Source organism: Anabas testudineus, chromosome 18 (assembly GCF_900324465.2).
Source record: "Anabas testudineus chromosome 18, fAnaTes1.2, whole genome shotgun sequence".
Lineage (NCBI taxonomy): Eukaryota > Metazoa > Chordata > Actinopteri > Anabantiformes > Anabantidae > Anabas > Anabas testudineus.
The window spans coordinates 8,685,831-8,704,154 of record NC_046627.1 but is presented as its reverse complement, the minus strand read 5'-3'; the positions used below and the strand labels follow the sequence as shown (position 1 = coordinate 8,704,154).

At 38.7% G+C, this 18,324-nt stretch overlaps 1 protein-coding gene across 1 annotated transcript in view; it reads right to left on the bottom strand.

The window, feature by feature from the left end:
* The window catches only part of npy2rl (neuropeptide Y receptor Y2, like), a 46,011-nt gene that overhangs the window by 14,541 nt on the left and 13,146 nt on the right, over nt 1–18,324 (bottom strand). The window contains exons 2-3 of the mRNA XM_026369256.1: nt 11,211–11,395; nt 10,306–10,438 (exon numbers count right to left, since the gene is read on the bottom strand). Coding sequence (XP_026225041.1) covers nt 10,306–10,438; nt 11,211–11,336 — 259 coding nt within the window. The 5' untranslated portion in view covers nt 11,337–11,395. The remainder of the gene's footprint in view (nt 1–10,305; nt 10,439–11,210; nt 11,396–18,324) is intronic.

Sequence of the window (18,324 nt, the reverse complement as noted above, 5' to 3'; positions counted from 1 at the left end):
ACACATTTTGTGAACTTGTGGTAACACGTTCTTTTGCATCTCATTGTGGCTTCTCCATGAATGAATTACAAGAATATGGCCTCATTCAGTCCAGTGGAAGTTGCCTGAACGCTCCACATGCTTCGATAGAACATGCTCACTAATGACTCTTGGCTCCCAGCACACATAAATATGGACAAAGAAACATCAGCTTATGACTTTTCTAGCTTTTCCAAATGAATAGTGGAGCAAATTTATAAAATTCTGATCCACAAAATCAACAAATTCACCATTGTACAGCAGTTGTAATGCCCTATGGGAAATTCTCTATGGCTTTTTTAGGCCAGTGTGCAATCAGTGTCCACTACAACAGAATTACCAGTGCTGATCCAGGGGGCTTTAGACTCTTCTTTGTCATTTTACATTTGTTTGTAGCTGATATTTGTCTCTTTTAGTGACATTTTGTAGCTGGAACTCAGTAGTCCCCATCCCCATACACATATGCCCAGGAGACCCATTCAGTAATCATTCTATGTTCACACCAGCTGCCAAATCCCACCGGAGAATCGTGGCTCTGTCTGTAAATGTGCAGTAATCTCTGAATGAAAGACTCATATTAATGTAAACGCACCTATTTTTAACTGAAATGCAAAACAGAATTATTTTAACAGCTTGATGTCTGAAAACGAGTCTAACAACCAGCTTTTATTCAACATGACTTATTTTCCTTTGTCTACAGTGTTTTACACACGTCAACACACAGAATTCATGTGATGAGCGACAGCAGATGAAGCAGCTGTACCAGCGAGCTGTTGGGGATTGGCTGAGTCATCTGAGGACACACGCAGAATCAAAAACAACTGGTGAGCATCCGAACCATCCTCAATCGTCACACAGAGAGAGTCAGACAGCATCTGCTCGGGGAGCTGCAGACAGACAGCTGGATCACGTAATCGGTGCAGTCAGACCTACAGTATCGTCATCATCTGCCGCTGCTGAGCATCTAAACTGTGTCGGCTAAACGTCTGTCACAGTCAGGACACATAGACGGATATAGATCCCTCCATTACTGTTACTGTATGAAAGGCTTCATTGTTTAGAAGGAATATATGATATATTATGTTAATTTTATTATTTAATCAAAATATATTATCACCAAAATTAATTTTTCAAATATGTATTGTAAAAAAACATAAAAGTGACAAATGTAGTGCACTTTTTTTTAATCAATAAATGCCTGTTAATGTACAGTTGGACATCCATTTGTGGGTTAAGCTCAGTACTGTAAATGTCACACATTAAGTGGTTAACCCCACCAAATGGCTAGCACCTGACCTGTGTTTCAAACATGATTGATTATTTGGTTTTATTGCATTTGAATTTCAATAAAGAAAGTCAATAAAAGCAACATCAACATCACAACCAAAGTGTTACAGTAAAGAACTGTAGTCAGCTTTACTCCCAATTCCTCTCTATGAACAACTGAGGCTGAGAACCAAAGAAAATCCACTGCAGCCCACAAAGCGCATCCCCAGACACATCTGCAAAACCGCTGGCAGACACTGACGTCGAGTATTACACGTTGTATTCTGAACTTTTACACCATGTAGGTTTAATATTTCATTTCTAGGACCCAGAAAAGGATTTGTCAGGACAGGATTTGCAAAACTTTCCTGGAGCCTGAGGCGTAAGACTGAACAAACAGAAACTTGTGCAGCAGAGTTTTAAGCTGGGAGCACTTTGAAATGCTTAAAGTCTTTATTGACTGTGAGACGAACCGTAATCTTGCATTTAATCACTGATGCTTTAAGGCTGATTGTTAAAAAAATTTAATGTTGTGTATAATCGTTTAGGCCTCAGCTGCCTGAATGTTTACTATTTGAAGCCTTTGGAGGCTGATTTCTGTAAAACGGAGCCGATTCCAGTCAAGGAATGGCAAAGAAATGAATAATCCTGCTCTGATTGGACCACCTGTTCCCCTGCATCATCAACTATTGTTTGACATGTGAAAACAACACTGGACAACAGCTGTAGTTGTTTTAATCAAATCCTCTATCAGACGTCCAATTAGACGTGACAGGCAGTCACGTCTAATTGGACGTCTGCAGGGGCCCCGCGGGAAAAATGAACTGCTGTCCCTGGAAGAGTGCAGGGCCAGTGTGCGACCCTCTGAATTGCGTTTGTGACGATTACGTTTGTGACAACAGCATCGTGCCACAGCTTGTTAGACAAAAATGAAAGCTATACAGGGTCTTATTGTGACAACCCCCCCCCCCCCTTTCTTCTGATTTGGTTTTCAAAATGTTGGCCTTTCTATGAAGCTTCGGGGCAGAGAGACAGAGCGAGAGACAAGGAGGAGGAACAGCAGGCAAACGACAAATGAACAAGTAAGAAACAAAAAGAGCGACGGGAGAAATGTGAACGAGGAAGACAAATGATCAGAGTAAGAGAACTGACAGAGGAACTGAGGTAATTAGACAAAGGCTGTTTCTCAGAGAGCTCAGCACGAAAAGAAAATCCATACACATCATGTGTGGCCTTATGAATTCAACTGAAAGAAGAACATCACTGCAACCCTGTTTCCTCAAAGTTACGTTTATCTACTACTAAATATATGATTACATTAATATCTTATATATAACGACAATTATAATAAGATTCAACTATCAAACTGTATAATTTTCGCCATTTAGTGCAGCCTGAAAAAAATCAGTTTGTCATTATTTACAAAGTTTTTAGTAGATTTCTGATCCGCTATATCATCATCCCACTAAAGCGCTGCCATCAGTTATTGTCACACCTGTAATTATGCTTCAAGCAGCAAACAGCTTCCGTCAGTCAGCCAGAAGTCGCACAGACGAGGACAATATGGTGGTGCGAGCACACTGCGAAGCTCAGTGTCTCATTAGTTTTAGCGAAATCGTCTTAATTTGCCCATTATCTGCGTTTCTGTAGTGTTTTACACTGAATCTACTCTAGTATCATATGTTTTATAATGACGGGACTTTCAGGAGCTGCTGTAATAACGTCAGGAACATGAGAGGTTATATAAAGTTCAGGGTGACGGGGTGAGCAATAAGTTGCACTCTAAAACAGGAAAGTGGTTTTATTGTGAATTAAGTAAGTTGTTATTTTAACCCTGTTTCCTTAAACCTAACTACAGACTTTTTGTGCCTGTAGGGTCCAGAAACAGCAGAGTATCAACTATGTTATCCAATAATGAGTTGAGTTCCAATTTAAACCCTGTTTTTACCACTGTAAAACACAACAGAGAGAGCAGACGAGCCTCCGGGCTCATCCAGTGTTTCTGTTCGCTTCTGCTTGCCCGCCCACTTTACATTCGGCGGTACTGGACCGACAACTTCCTGGCTGCCGTCGTTCCCCCTTACTGCACATTTCACATCACATCAATCACGCTGCTCTCAGTTGATCTGGGTTTTCTCCCATGAAAGTGAAAGAAATCTGTCAAAATATTCCAAAATAACTTGAAGTTTAAATGAAATACAGAGAAGAGACAGACGAGTGAACAGAAACAGTTTAGTTCAGACTGTTGCTTCGGCTCCTTTTTCCCTCTTTAATGGAAACAGCCTCTTTCTTGCTGTTTCAATTCATCTCAGTCATTTCAATATTCCCTTTTCTCTGTCTGTGCTATATTTCTCTCATGACTACAGAAACTATTTGTCTTAAAAGGAGCAACTTGTTGTTTTCTACACTACCGAGCACTTTTCACTCCCAGTTCTTGCACTGTGGCAACTGTTTTAACCTTTAATGCAACCATGAAAAACGGACAGTAGCGCCCTGATTCACTTATTCATCACTTAAATCCATGAATTAAGACTCAATTACAAGTTCCCCATTTTACTAAAAATGTAAATATATTGATGTTTATGTTTTTCTGTCCTTTTTTTGTTTACATCCCTCAGACTGCTTTGTTATCAGATGTGATGAGAAACGAATGACTGGCCTCAGTTTTCATAAATGTAGGCAGATAGAAAACATGATGGATGATTTGATGTCATGCCAGGCAGCCGAGGGAGACAGAGACAGATTAAACCTTTCTTTTTAACAGACAAGGTTTAATTTCTCTATGTCATGTCTCAGTTTTATGTTCTGTCTGTGTTATATAATTTACTTTAACTCCGCTTTTCTTCAATGAAAGCAGTACCAACGTGGAGGAGTAGTATCACTTAAAAGTTCTGCATTAAAATATAGTTACAGCATAATAAAAGTATTAGCAGGAGTGTGGATTCAAATATCACAGTTATTATCATTAAAATGTGTTTTTAGTTCGGCCAGCTGTACTTCAAACTATTACAATCCTTTATATTGCCACTATACTGTAATTAGTTCTACAATCTAAATTAGTATTTAGAGTCAAAAGTCAGCATTGAGTGGAGGGTTTGGCCAAACCAAAACCTTTTTACTAAACCTAACTAGTTGTCTTTGTGCATACTGTGTCATAGTTAGTTCTGCAGCTATGTTTAGGGTTACGTCGGCACAGGCGTGCCATTTCACGAGATATGGGTTGTATGAAAAAGTACGACCTTCACGTGTGTTTATGTTGGAGGTAAAATCCATGACTGGTGAAAATTCGGATCATTTTGTTTTGTGTATGGGTATGAGCTGGACAGGACATTGGAAGTGTTCTTTAAACACTAATGACCCAATTAATTTTTTTAAACAAGCAGAACCGTGAACACCATTTCTTTCTGTTACAGATAAACAAATACATGCAGCATAATGCAGTAATAGAGCACATTATTAATCTTAGCTGAAAATGAAATTTATCTCAGTTTCCGGTTCTGAGATTCTCTACAGTAGATCAAGTGTGTTAATCATGTTTAGTCTAGCTTAGCATAAAAACAGGAAGCAATAAAACCTGCTAGCCTCGCTGAATTTATTTAAATGGCATAATTATTTTTCTTCTTTAAATTAGTAGTTGTATTAAGCTAAGCTAAAACCATGCAGTAGTTACTGTATCTTTACACTTAACATGTGATCAATAGTTGTTGTTGTGTTTTCAAAAGTAGCTAGACATAACCAGCTTAGCTATAGCGCAGACATATATAAATCAGTGCCTAAAACCACCTGCTGGCACAGTTTAATGCAGGTGAACCTGAGAGAAAATTAATTTGAAAGAAACTTCAACTAACTTCTCAGGATTTAACATCCAAAACTTACAAAAGTCCAAAAGAAATTAATTTCCAAGACATAAGCTGTGTGTGTATGTGTGTTTATTAATGATAGCCAGCGGGAAATTTTACTTAGAATCCAATTTTCTTTACACTTCTCAGAACAAATAACACTCCAGGCTAAATAAGACGTTTGTGCAAATCCCGTGTCATTTAACTCCACTCCTACACTTGAACTCTGAACACATACACACACAAGAAAAACTGTTCTTTACACTCTAATTATTCGCTTCTTTTAAGTCCACTTCCTTGTCTGGACATGTGTTTTCTTACATTGTGACAGCTGGAGATAAATAAACCAGGAGGGGGATTTTAATTTGAATGCCTCCTGGGCTGAGAGATCACAGCTCCTCAAACTTCTCTGCTTAGATTTAACTGGAAGGCGTGAAGGTCAGTGAGTCATGGTTTAAAGACTTTCTGTTTCTTCCTTTAAGTCGATAAATGCAGACTGAGAAACTTCCAAATACCTTTGAACTGCAGTGTCTTTGTTTGACAGGTGAAGTAGAAATGTGGAGTATAAACTATGTGAAGAGTGATTTTGACGTATTAAACCTGGAGAGTACTACAAAATACTAACTAAACGGGAAATGGGATTGTTGGGTTTTCTCTATAATTTTTTGTATAAATATTTTCTGTAAGGTCTTAAACCTTACACTGTAAAGTGCCTTGAGATAACTTCTGTTGTAAATTGGCGCTATACAAATAAAATTGAATTGAATTGAATTGAATTAAACTACACTAAACATGTTCCATTAGATTTATAGTCTGAGAATAATAAATGTACCCGTACTTCTCATTTGGGAATAGCTGGACTGGGCTGCCAAGGTTTTTGATGTTGGTGGAAATAATTGATGCTTTATTTTACAAGACAATCAAGCAATTAGGCCGCCCCCTCTATTGTAAGGTTTGACCCACAGCCGCAACCCCAACTCCCAGCCAATCCCAGCCTAACTGTTCAGTTCCTAAAGCTGTAATTGGACAATTAAAGACAAAAAAAAAAAAGCTGTTCAAATCACTGAAACAAAAAAGTGACAAAGCCTCATGCCTTATTTAGCTCCACCACTGCTGTTTTATACAAAGCAGCAGCAAAAATAACACATAGACATATTTCATTAGGTACTGAATACAACCTACAGCATGAATCCTAGGTTTACAAGGTTATAATATCCAAGTTCTGTCATATTGGAGTGTGTTATATTAAGCTTCCTCATTTACTTAAACACGGTGGCAAGTATGGGCACTGTTAGAAATCTGTGCAACCTCATTGGCAGAAAGCTGCAATGTTCTCTGCTCCTGTTGATCATGACAGAGTTACTAAAACCACCACTGGTATTAATGATGGCTAAACTCACTCGGTTGGGACCGCTTCATCTCCAACATGGACAAACACACATTATAAGTATTTATAAAACAACAGATTTTTTTTAGTTTAAGGTTGTTTCAGTGCATTATAAACTAAAAATGAATACCACAGCTAAAGACGGGATTGTGAGATTAAGATTTTCTCTCTACAATTCGACAAAACAGCTCAGGGAACTTGTGCAGATGCAAGAAATCAACTTACATTTTAAGACATTTTCCATTGCCTTCCCTTATTGAAAAAAAGTTGTAAGCAGATGCCCTAATACACTAAACACTGACCCAATGGTACAGAAAAACACAAACAGCCCAAGGCGAGACATAAATCTACAGAGAAGCTGTTCAAACAGAGGATTCATGCATAAAGGCACAATATAAGAAAGAATAAGCAGTTGCTATTCCACCACATCGCTCTCTGTCGCTGTCTGCGGCCCTGAAGTTTCTCACTGAGCAGGTCACTCTCCGTGGTGCTGAAATCTCTCGCCACAGCATGTCGACGAATATTTCTACCCATCCATCTCTGCTGGTTTACTTAGTTCTGCTTGTTTACTATTACGTTTGCTGTCCCTCAGGTGTGTTATGAATAAAACGTATTATTCTACGTCAACGTGCCTGAAAAGCTCCGACAGCGGAGGTGATTTCCTTCCCACTCCATCATTTCTCAGTGTTGCTTCTTTTTATATTAGAGTGTGTCATGTTTTATTCTTTTATTTGTTCAGTAGTTTTCATGTAGTCATCATAACATTTATTTAACACACAATATGTGTCTGTGTGTGTGTCGTGTTCTTTTCATCTTGGGCTGAATTAATTAAAACCTGACTTTAAATCAATCTGTTGTTTTGAACACCTACACTGCCTCTAAAGCAAAGATGATCCAGGTGCTAAAAGTATGAATAATCAAGGACCAGCATGAAATTTAACAGCTGAGTGTCACTTCACAGGTGGGGGGCCGCATGAATCTCACCTATCCCACTTACTAAATCTAAAGAGAGCTGAGGTGTCATCACCTGCCGTGTGCCCGGGCTGTTACTCACAGAAAAGGGTATTTATGTCGCCACCCACCGTGGACAGATCATAGTTAAGTGCGGGTCGTGGCTCCTGTTGCTGTTTACTGTGTATTTAATTTCCCTATGATGTTTGGGATCAAAGTGGAGATATGACTTTCTACGCGGAAAAACGGAGATACGCATAAATCAAACCTCATTTGAATTGCTCCCTTAGAGATAGTGAGAATACTGCACACAGCAAAACATTGTCAATATATAAAATAATAGTTCACATTCTTCACGCTCAACATAGTGTGACCCTTTTAAAGGCACAGACTTGTGCATTGAAAGACATTGAAAATGAAAAACCCATGAACTCTTCTTTACCAGCATGCTTATCCATCAGATCAGATCTACCAAGTTTGGGCTGGATAGTTCATCTGAAAGACGTTTTAAGAATAGGTTCACATATTTTATACCAATATTCAAATGAAGGCAACAAACACTGAAACATAGTAGCTTGAACCGTTCCTTGCACTCACACTGGCCACATCCTAAAGACTGTTTGGTGGAGGTGATGGCAGCCAACATCCACGGTCCTGTGGAAAGTAAGTAGTCTATCAAAGTTTAGGAAATCAGGTGGCTGTTTTCCAAAGTTAACATCTTTTATTTTCTTTAGTATTTTCAATGTAACCAGAGAAACAAATCGAGTGTGAGTTAAAGTGGAAGAAAAGTATTGTAACAAAAGTACGCATAGGTCTGCACACTTATCCTGTATATTTTTATCTGTTGACTTCTGAGTTCTGTTCCTCATGTCTACTTGTTCTGTCTCTCTATGTAAAAGGAAGCAGGTACACCAAAACATTTCATTGTACACTGTACCATGTACATTTGTGCATACGACAAATAAACTATCTTATCTTATCTAAAAGTGGAAAATTTATACTAACATTCCTGAAATTTAAATGTAAGCTGTTCATTTAATGCAACTAATATGCAAGGTTCAAGTCTTCAGTTCAACTTTTAATACATTTTGTAAAGATGGAGGACTCTGGATTTCGTCCTCTATCATTTAGCATAGAAAGCATTTTTAATAACTAGAATTACCAGGAAGTGTGGTTACAGCAAGAAAAACCTGTGTTCATATGGGTTCCTGACTTTTTTAAAAGCAGACTGTGTTTCACTCTTGCTCTGTCTCTTTGACAAGCCCCTTTCTAACATCTATCAGTAGAACAATCTATGCTAAAATACTTAAACAACTATTTTTAATGTGTATTATATTAAATATGAATGCAAGTTAATCAACAACAACCTGATCCTGACTACTTCTGCCATGTCTTCCATCTCCCTGTTGACACCCCTCTCTCTCACATTTTATTCTGATCACAATAAAATGGGAAAAAAAATGGTGTCATCTTTGCGAAACAGTGGAAAAGTATGTGCAGTGTGGGTAAACATCTAAAATATTCATCTGTCTCTATGGAGGTTTCTCTGAAAAGGTTTTTAAATTTCCATGTTAACCAAAAAAAAAAAACTATTTATACACAAATCATATTCCAGATTTTATGCTTTTCTAACAGTAGTGTTAGTTTCTCCTTGTAAGATGATACATACTCAAAAAAATATGTAATTTCATCTGTCGCTCTCCCGCACATAGCAGCAGATGAATACCAGGCATCAAAAAGAAGCATATAACAGCTGACAGATGTTTCAGTCATCATCATCCGCTACCTTCAGTGGCAAACAGACTTTCTCGCTGCGGGTTTATTTTCATCTTCTGGATACTAGAAATGGGCAGGATCTGAATCAGACACTGTGCAATTAGAGTTTTATCGTCACAAATGAACCCAAAACACCACAAATGTTGTTGGTGCTCGGAGTTTTCAGTCTTTGTTATTGGTGTGGGACTTCAAACGTTCACCGATTCCTGTAAGGATCAAACTCCCAAGCACTGACACATCAACGGTTCGGTTACAGACACTTTAAGTCTATTTCTGACAGTCCACAACCTTTCATCTCGATGTTGGACAAGATTCACCAAGGCTTCTACGTGCAACCTCAAAACTTCAAAGCAGTCTTCCATCACCATGAGCCATTTTGTCAGACACTTTTAGATGTTACACAGAATTCACCAAGACACACACACACAAAACAAATCTAACATTAGAAACGTTCAAGTCCTCTAAAACACTGAAATATTCAGTCAAGGTTGGTTTTCCTGGTTTTCTTCTTGCCATCATTTGTTGTCCAGAAGAAAAGTGGGGACTACCTTTGGCCAAGTAAAAGAGAAAATAATCTACTGACACTGTAAGAGAGTAAACACTGCTGGTGATATCGCTTGTGGAGTTAGTGCACTGTCTGTGCCTTGAAATTTGAAGTGCAGTGCCCACAGGAACAGAAACTCAGTAAGAGGCACAGCTCGAGTGATTCTGTTCAAACATTTCAGGGAGTCAGAGAACTACTCTGAGGTTTTCTGAGACATGCTCCCAGTGTGAAGGATCAGGGCTGTTTACTGCTGTGAGGTGCTCACGGTGCAGCACCTGGTTCCAATCCTGCCCGTACCTGGAGATTTAAAATCCCGCTTCCGAGGGTGAGAAAAGGCCCCTCTGGAACTCCAGAGAGATAAAACCAACAGCTTATGTGGTGTACGATTAGTGGTGGATATTATTTACCCCAGCAGAGAGTTGGAAGAGTTCTGTAAGTGTCTAAAATAATAAATAATGTCTGAGGACTCTGACAGCGTTAGATTACAAATAGCTCAACATATGTGTGCGTTTGTTCAAACGTACCGACAGCCAGGTTAGCGATGAAGAAGTTGGTTACAGTGCGGAGCGTCTTGAAGCGGTAGATGACATAGATGACCAAAGAATTACCCAGAACCCCCAGCACGATGATGGTGCTGTAGGCTAAAATCAACACCACCTGCAAGCAAAGAACAACAAGTGTAAACACCTGTCAGAGGCTGTTGTTCTCAGCTGCTGCAGCTCGGCTGTCTCTGTTTGTGACATACTTCAGACTTTAGGAAGCAGAATAGTTGCTGACTAACTGTTCATGTAGCAGCATCAGGTTAATACGTCACACTGTGGTGTTTGGGTTTCACAGTAATTCACCAGGAACATGTGCTGCTAAACAGGACGATGCAGAAAACATGTAACTATAGCCACATTTTCAGACAGGGAATAAGTGCATGATGGGACAGAGAAGGTTGAAGTTAAATAAGAAGTTTTAATGCAAATCAGGCAAAACAGAAAATGACTCTTTGAATTGAAAAGAGAAAAAGGAAAACCCTAAATCTAAACAGAATTAACAATGGGCAGGAAATGACAGAATGAGAGTGAAGTCTAAACATGAGGAAGATGCAGCAGAACTCAACAAATTAACTAAAATACAGGAGTATGACGTGTAGGAAACAAAACATAAGAACCAGAAAAGAAACATACAACACTATCTATAGGGGAGGAAACCACAAAACAGAACTCCAGCTTGTGTAAAATCAGGTGAAGCTCTGAAGATGATCTGGTAACATGTGAGTATCAAAGGGGGGCATTTACAATCTGACCTGACTTGGAGGGAAACTAAAAGGGAGAGCAGGAAATAGACAGAACCTGCTGCTGCCAAGACATGTGTTTGTTTTATGAGCCATCACAATCTAATCTAGTGAAATATAGACTGAACGGGAACAGAGATCCTCTACCTGTACACTCAGCAGTTTAATGGGGTCCTCCGGAAAGTTCACTCCCACCAGCGTAGGCAGAGCCGGGGGGATCGTGCCCGCGCTTGGCTCGTCCTGCGTGGTGTTGTCTGCGCTGACGGCCTCCATATCCGATCATATGTGTTCAGATGGCAGAGTAATTTCACGCAGACACTCTTTCACACAGCCTGAGGGAAGACAAAGGTGACAAGTAAATAACAGGTAAGAAGGCGAAGTGACGCACAGAGATAAGCCAAAGGTGAGCAGAGAGATAAGATAAGGAAATATTCTAATGAACTGGGAAATTCACATGATACAGAGGATCTAAGGAAGTGGAAGGGAACAAATAATAATAATAATAATAATAATAATAATAATAAGAAGAAGAAGAAGAAGAAGAAGAAGAAGAAGAAGAAGAAGAAGAGGAAGAAGAAGAAGAAGATCATCAAAAGGTGTTTTCCTACTAAAGCCATTTGGTTTCCTGGAGCTTATATTCTGGTAGCTGAGCTCACAACAGATGACAAAGGTCAACTGAAGGTTGCAGGTTTCTTCAATTTAACACCACAGCAAACTGACCGACACAGTTCTCATGTACTTTTGTCACTTTATAAAAGTTTATAAAGTAGTGTGAATGGGTTTGTTTTGCTATTTGCATTTAAGGCTGATAACTGTAAAACCACACATAACATGCAGTTTACACTGTGGTTAGTTTTAGCCCCCATGGTCCTGTCAGCAAGGGTGGACGCTGCAGAACAGACTTTTAATCACTAAGATTCTTTCACTTATTCGCAAATAAGCAGCAATGTTGGTTTAACGGTACAATTACCACAAACAGCACATTGTACGACAGCAACAGGACACTGTGTGTTCATGATGTTACATTCTGTTGTGTTAAGTTGAAAATTCCCACTTAGCTTCTGAACATTTAGCTGATGTGAGCTTCATTAATGTTTTGTAGTCTATGTTGTTTCAACCATTTAACACCAAGCATACTAAGAAAAAATCAAGGCCTGGCGTACTCTCCAGGCTCCATTGCTTTATTTAAATTGACTACGAAAGGCCGACAACTTCATCTAAAAATAACAAAGTGAGACCTGACTGAGGTCCTCATTAAATCATTTACAACAGATATATAATACAATATAATAAATAATGCATTATGAAGGGCTCCAACTCTCTTATGGACATGCCTTTACTTCCTGAATAGTTACTGATGAAATCTTGTGGCCAAATATACAAAAATTAAGCAGTCTGGATTTTTACCAGAACAAATGCAACAGGATTACAGCATAAATAGAATTATCAAATTATCTGCTCTGATATTACAGTTAAGTATGGTGACTTACTAATAGTTCTCTGTTCTCTGGACACATATTTGTCAATTTAATATTATACTGATACTGAGGTTTACAGGGAGTTAATTTTTAGAGGCAGTCGGGTAAATTCATTTTTTATAGAATTTAAATAAATTTAAGGCAAATCGATTAAGTCATTTATTATATCCCCTAAATATAAAATATATAAAATTATTATATTATATTATTATATAATTATAATAAAATTAATTTCTCTCTCCTCCTTTTTTTTATTCACCTCAACTGGTTGAGGCTGATGGCCGCAAGTCCACAAGTCTGCTCAAGTGAGATTGTTGGGTTTTTTGATATAATTCTGTGTACAGTTATATTTTGTAAGGTCTTAAACCTTAAACACTGTAAATTACCTTGAGAAGACTTTTGTTGTGATTTGGTGCTATATTTAAATTAATTAACATTAAGTAATTGCATTAATAACATTTATAAGTAGCATTTATTAACAGCTTGTTGTCCAGTTGTGATAATAATGACACAGCTGAAGGTTTTGGTGAAATCAAAAAAGTTATGGCAAAATAAAACTGAACTACACAAAGTTGCACCTGACACTGTTAGAAATCAGATTGAAAATCTCTGCTCGCGACAGTTGCTCACTTTAGCTTAACATTAATGTTAGCTTTCCAATTGACAGAAGAGACTTCTTCACAGCCCTGAGCTCTGGCTGATCTTTTTTTTCTAAAAAAACTCAACAAAACAAAACAGTGTTATCAGGGTACCCTCAAGCTACACAGTATATTCTTTATCCTGCATCATGCACAGCAGCAGATGGTGGTTGCACTGGGCAGGTCCCAGTGGTCTTACACCCTCAGGCTACAAACACTCCTAAGAAAAAAAGTAATTTCATAAGCTTGGTTTGATTCAGACGATATGGACAAAGGGACAGTCTAATATGTTCCAAAAGTTTAAAAGAAACACTGCACAAGTGAAAAGTAGCTTACGATGAATCATGACAAAAATCAGACTGATAAATTACTTTCATGAAATGTGCCGAAGTCTCATTTGTCATCACATTAATTCAAAAAGAGACAATTAAAGCCACTGATATTAAAGTTTCTTACAGAACAAGAGGAGATCAGGAAAAAAACTCCCACACACATATTGTCCGCAGAGTAAATACACACATCTTATTTTAGTCACTACCGGGAACCGCCTGTTTTTTAGTGGGGACATTTCTAGTTTTCAAGGTCCACATTTTATCTCAGTGTTTTTATGAGGACCGAAAGCAAAAGATGAAATAACTTACAGTAAGTTGATGTCCAAAGTGACCTAAACAAACATTTGAACAACAGAGTTATTAATAGATATGTAAATAAAGCTGGAGATGGTGTGGCAGAGTTAGCTGTGGTGCCAATTAACCCCCATTAACCAACTGATGTATTGTATCTCAGGGGTGCACATTCGTTCAGGGAGAATTTTAGCTTTGCTTTGTATCATTCAACTTCTAAAGAGTTTCAGCTGACGTACAGACATTCTCATATTATGCTGAAGAATGTTTTGATACGCTTGGGAATTTATCTTCCTCCAAATCACTACAAGTTGTTCAGATCCTGATGCAGCAAAGCACGACCTAATCATGATGTTTCCTCCACCATTTTACAGAAATTATGTTTTCTGTATGCTGTACCCTGTTTACACCAGATGTAGTTCTGTGATTTCTTTCCAAACAGTTAAATCCTAGTTTCATCAGTCCACAAAACATTGAGTGTCAGTGTGTTCTTTGGTAAATGTCAGGCATGCAGCAATGTTCACTTTAGTAAGGAGCAGCTTCCTTCATGGTGTCCTGCCATAGAAACCCCACTGGTTCATAGTTTTAGTCCACTGTAGACTCATTAACACAGATGTTAGCCAGTTCCAATGATGCCTTCAAATCTTTTTCTGTCGCTCAGGGTTGTTTCTTTGCCTCATTGATGATGTTTGTTGTGCTTTTGGGATCATTTTGACTGACCACCACTTCTTGGTAGAGTAGCCCCAGTCTTAAAGTGTAGATTGTTTGCCAAACTGTAGACTGGTGAGTTTCTAAAATCTTTGACATCCCTTTGTAACCCTTTCCATCTTTAAGTAAATCAATAATTGTTGATTGTAGGCATGGATCACATAAGCATCTTCTTCTTGTGTGGCGCAAACTCCAAAAGTTAGGGTGGTCTTTGTCAGTGAAAGTAGCTCTAGTCCACACCTAAAAAACAATTTTCTTAAGGGTTTACATACTTTTTCCACTAGCACTATGAGATTTGTATAGTATTTTCAATAAAGACATATTAAGATATTTTAGGCACATTACATTTGGTAATAGTCTTGACTTGAGATGAACAAATTTTATGATCAATTAATGCAGAAACAACAAAATTCCAAAAAGGTTCACACCCTTTTTCTTGCCACTATGTAGCAAAGAGATTTGTTTTTCTTTTTTTGTTCCTGCTACTCACTTCTTAATGTCATTTCATTTTGTTGGTTAGGTACCTAAGGGTGTGCTGTTGATTTGTATAGAAACTTAATGATACACAGCTCTGTAGTTTCTTAGTTGGAGCAATTAAGGGGAATCATACTTTTTCTCACAGGCCTCATTAATATTAAATTTTTTGGTATCTTTATATATTTGTCTGCCTTCACATGTGGAAGGACACACATCAGCTACAGGATAGAGCATAGCTTTATAAGTCACAAACAAATGCAGACCACCCCCAGGGTACACATACACTCGAATATTTGGATTACTTAGACAGAAACACTCCAATGGGAAAATCAATGCACTCCTAAACAATCCAAACACAACTGCAGTCTCCCAGTCACACAAGCTCAAATGGAAATCAACAGACATACACCAGTGAGCAGATTCACTAAGCATGTAGCCTGAGGCTTTCGCTCTGCTCCCCCCCTGCTCTTGCCCAGCTGATAGGATCAGTGACGACACGACTCCCACTCACCAGGAGTAACATGAGCGCACAACAAGATGGTGTTTTGCAGACTCTCATCGCAATATATCTGAGAATTTTCCACCACACCATCTTTTTCTTATCTGTGTAAACAGAGGGAGAAGACGGAGAGGCGAGTGAGCCCTTTCAATTGAAACAGAGACCTCCTCAGCACAATAACGTAGTCAGACTCAAGAGGGACTGTAACATGTAAATCAAGCATTATGGTGCACACAGAAGGAAAAGACGCATATGTGGTTATTCTTTGTTAAGTGGAGGTAGCCTCCAAAAGACCTTTGTCTCCCAAAATGAGAAAAACTATGAAATTACTTATTAATATGGGAGAACTGTACGAACAATGTTCAGAAGGAGATCAGCTTGCAAAAAACTCTTTGGATCTTTGCATAAAATGGGTGTTATCAGGACCATCAGAATGAAATGAAATAGCTAGTGTAGGGAAGGGTCAACCAATCACCTAGCATAAGTAAAGTACTGGCATAAGTCAGTTCAATCACCTTCTATAAATATTTGTCACAGAGGCAGTTTTACTTCTAAAAACCTCAGGTTTAAGTTAAAATTTCAAAAGCGCTGATCACCTGCTCCACATCAGTACTGACCTCAAAATAAAAAGCACTACGTTTTTGAAGTAACGTAGTGATTTTATATCCCATAAACTCCTCCCAAGTGTCCTAAATTACTTCCTGCTTGTCTTGCATGAGATAAGATTGTTTAATGACTTTAAATCCACTGTGTATCTGTAGTGCATATCATCATGTCAGCAGAATGACTCAAGTTAGTTGCAGACATTAATATTCCTACAACACTGGGGAACATTTGTCTTAAGGCTCTTTGACAATGAAGTTTGAGATCACTCTCAACTTTCTACTTCTTTCTTGTCATTACAAACCACTCCTGGGCTGCTGTTTTCCAAAACCCAATTTAAATTTGATTTCAGCTTACAGTACATTGATTTTTAGCTTGTATTTCCTCAATATAGGTGTAATTATATTTCACAAGTGGTAACATTAATGTATTGATGTATTAATCACTCCATGTCAGTGTGTGATCAGGAGTCTCTCTCTCTCGTGTTCTCTTCTTACTTTAATCTGCTTTTCAGCTTTTTCTTGCTTTACTAATGGAATATAAATATTAGTAGCTTATCTCAAAAATCTCCTTACACCATGAATGTTTAAGAATTAAAGAAGGAACTGACGTACTATTTGTCTTGAAGTCAGCAAAACTGTTCTAGTTTTATGTTTCATAAATTTTTTAGGGTCAACTTATTATGCAAAAGACACTGAACTCCCAGGGTATCCAAAAAGACCCCAGCCACTGAGGTTGCACAATCGCGTGCACTCTGGGTATACAAAAAAAAAAAAAAAAAAAATCTCTGGCCTAAGTGATTAGCCAGGAGTCCTACGGAAACACACATAGGATGGTGAATCCACTACAGTGCAAACAAAGTGTGGTAAATGCTTAATTTAATTCAACAACAGTACTAAGAGGTGTTTCCGTAAAATCGAGTGACCCAAAGAAAAGCCAAGGTTATTAAAGCTCTCCTGACTCAGCTGCCATTATTCTGAATTACCAAGCAGAAGAATCCTGGTCTCTGGGGTTAGGAAGTGAATGCATTTTAAATGTTTTCAGAACAATGCTGCAAGGCAGAGCTGAGCATGAAGGTGACAAGAGCAAGTCAACAAGGAAAGACAGAGCATCAGTCCTTTTCTGCTGTACATGATCCTGCCATTTTCGAAATGACTTGATCTTTTTACAATTATCCTCTGCTGTGGCCTCATAAAGGACAACAATGAGTCAGCCTACGGCAATAATGTGTCACAATTGGCTTTCTGAGAGAACATGATACAGATGGTGGACTTCCAGAAACACTCAACCCTTGGCTCATGCAACTTTCAGGGTACCTTCATTACCAATGACTTGACATGGAAGACTAACCCATCGATCATCAGGAGGGCTCATCAAAGAACGGACTTACTTAAACTTTCTCAAAGTCTACACCCGCACTTCTAGCATTCATCAATCACTGACTGCATCCTCGCCACATCCATCACTACGCGGTACCGTGCAAACTCTGCCCACTCCAATCACAGACTGGAGCACATCATGTGGGCAGCCTGCTGACTCACCAGACGGCAGCAGGTGTCAGTAATAGAGCTGCATCATGCCTAAGCTAGGAAAAGGGCAAGAAGGATGGTGCTGGACGCCACGCACACCAACTGGGCCAAATCAGCGAGCCCACCTACAAAGACTTAACTTTGTGTTGTGAGTCTATCTTTGTGCTGTGACTCTTCCTCTACGACCTTTCTGGAGGGCTGTACTTCAGTTTGACAACTTCACAACCTCTAATGTGATGAAAGGCTAGAGATAAGTGTGACAGCTCCATGGCTCTGTTACTCATTACCTGCCAAACTGACTTGCCAATTCTGTGGTTAAGTGAGTGTCTAATTAACTGGCTTATTGACACAAGCCATCTAAGACGAAAGTAGCAGGCTTCATGCTATTATTTGAGCTTGCACTGGGCTAATTTGGAGAGTATTAATGATTTTTATTGGCTTTAAAAGGTGGCACTTCAATGAGAACTCATTTTACTGGAGGCATAACCAAGATTTCTATTGATTTGTGGTACAGATGGTCATATTTCACTTGATGCGTATAGGCTTGTGAGCCAGTAATTTAAGCATTGGTGTATCATGACTGTGCTATGAAGCGCACACATTGCAAAAGTCGCTCTAATTACTGCACCGTTAGTTAGATTTAGATGAGAACTATCTTTAGTCATTGACTACCACTTTCATTGACTGTATACAAGAACTGATGAGT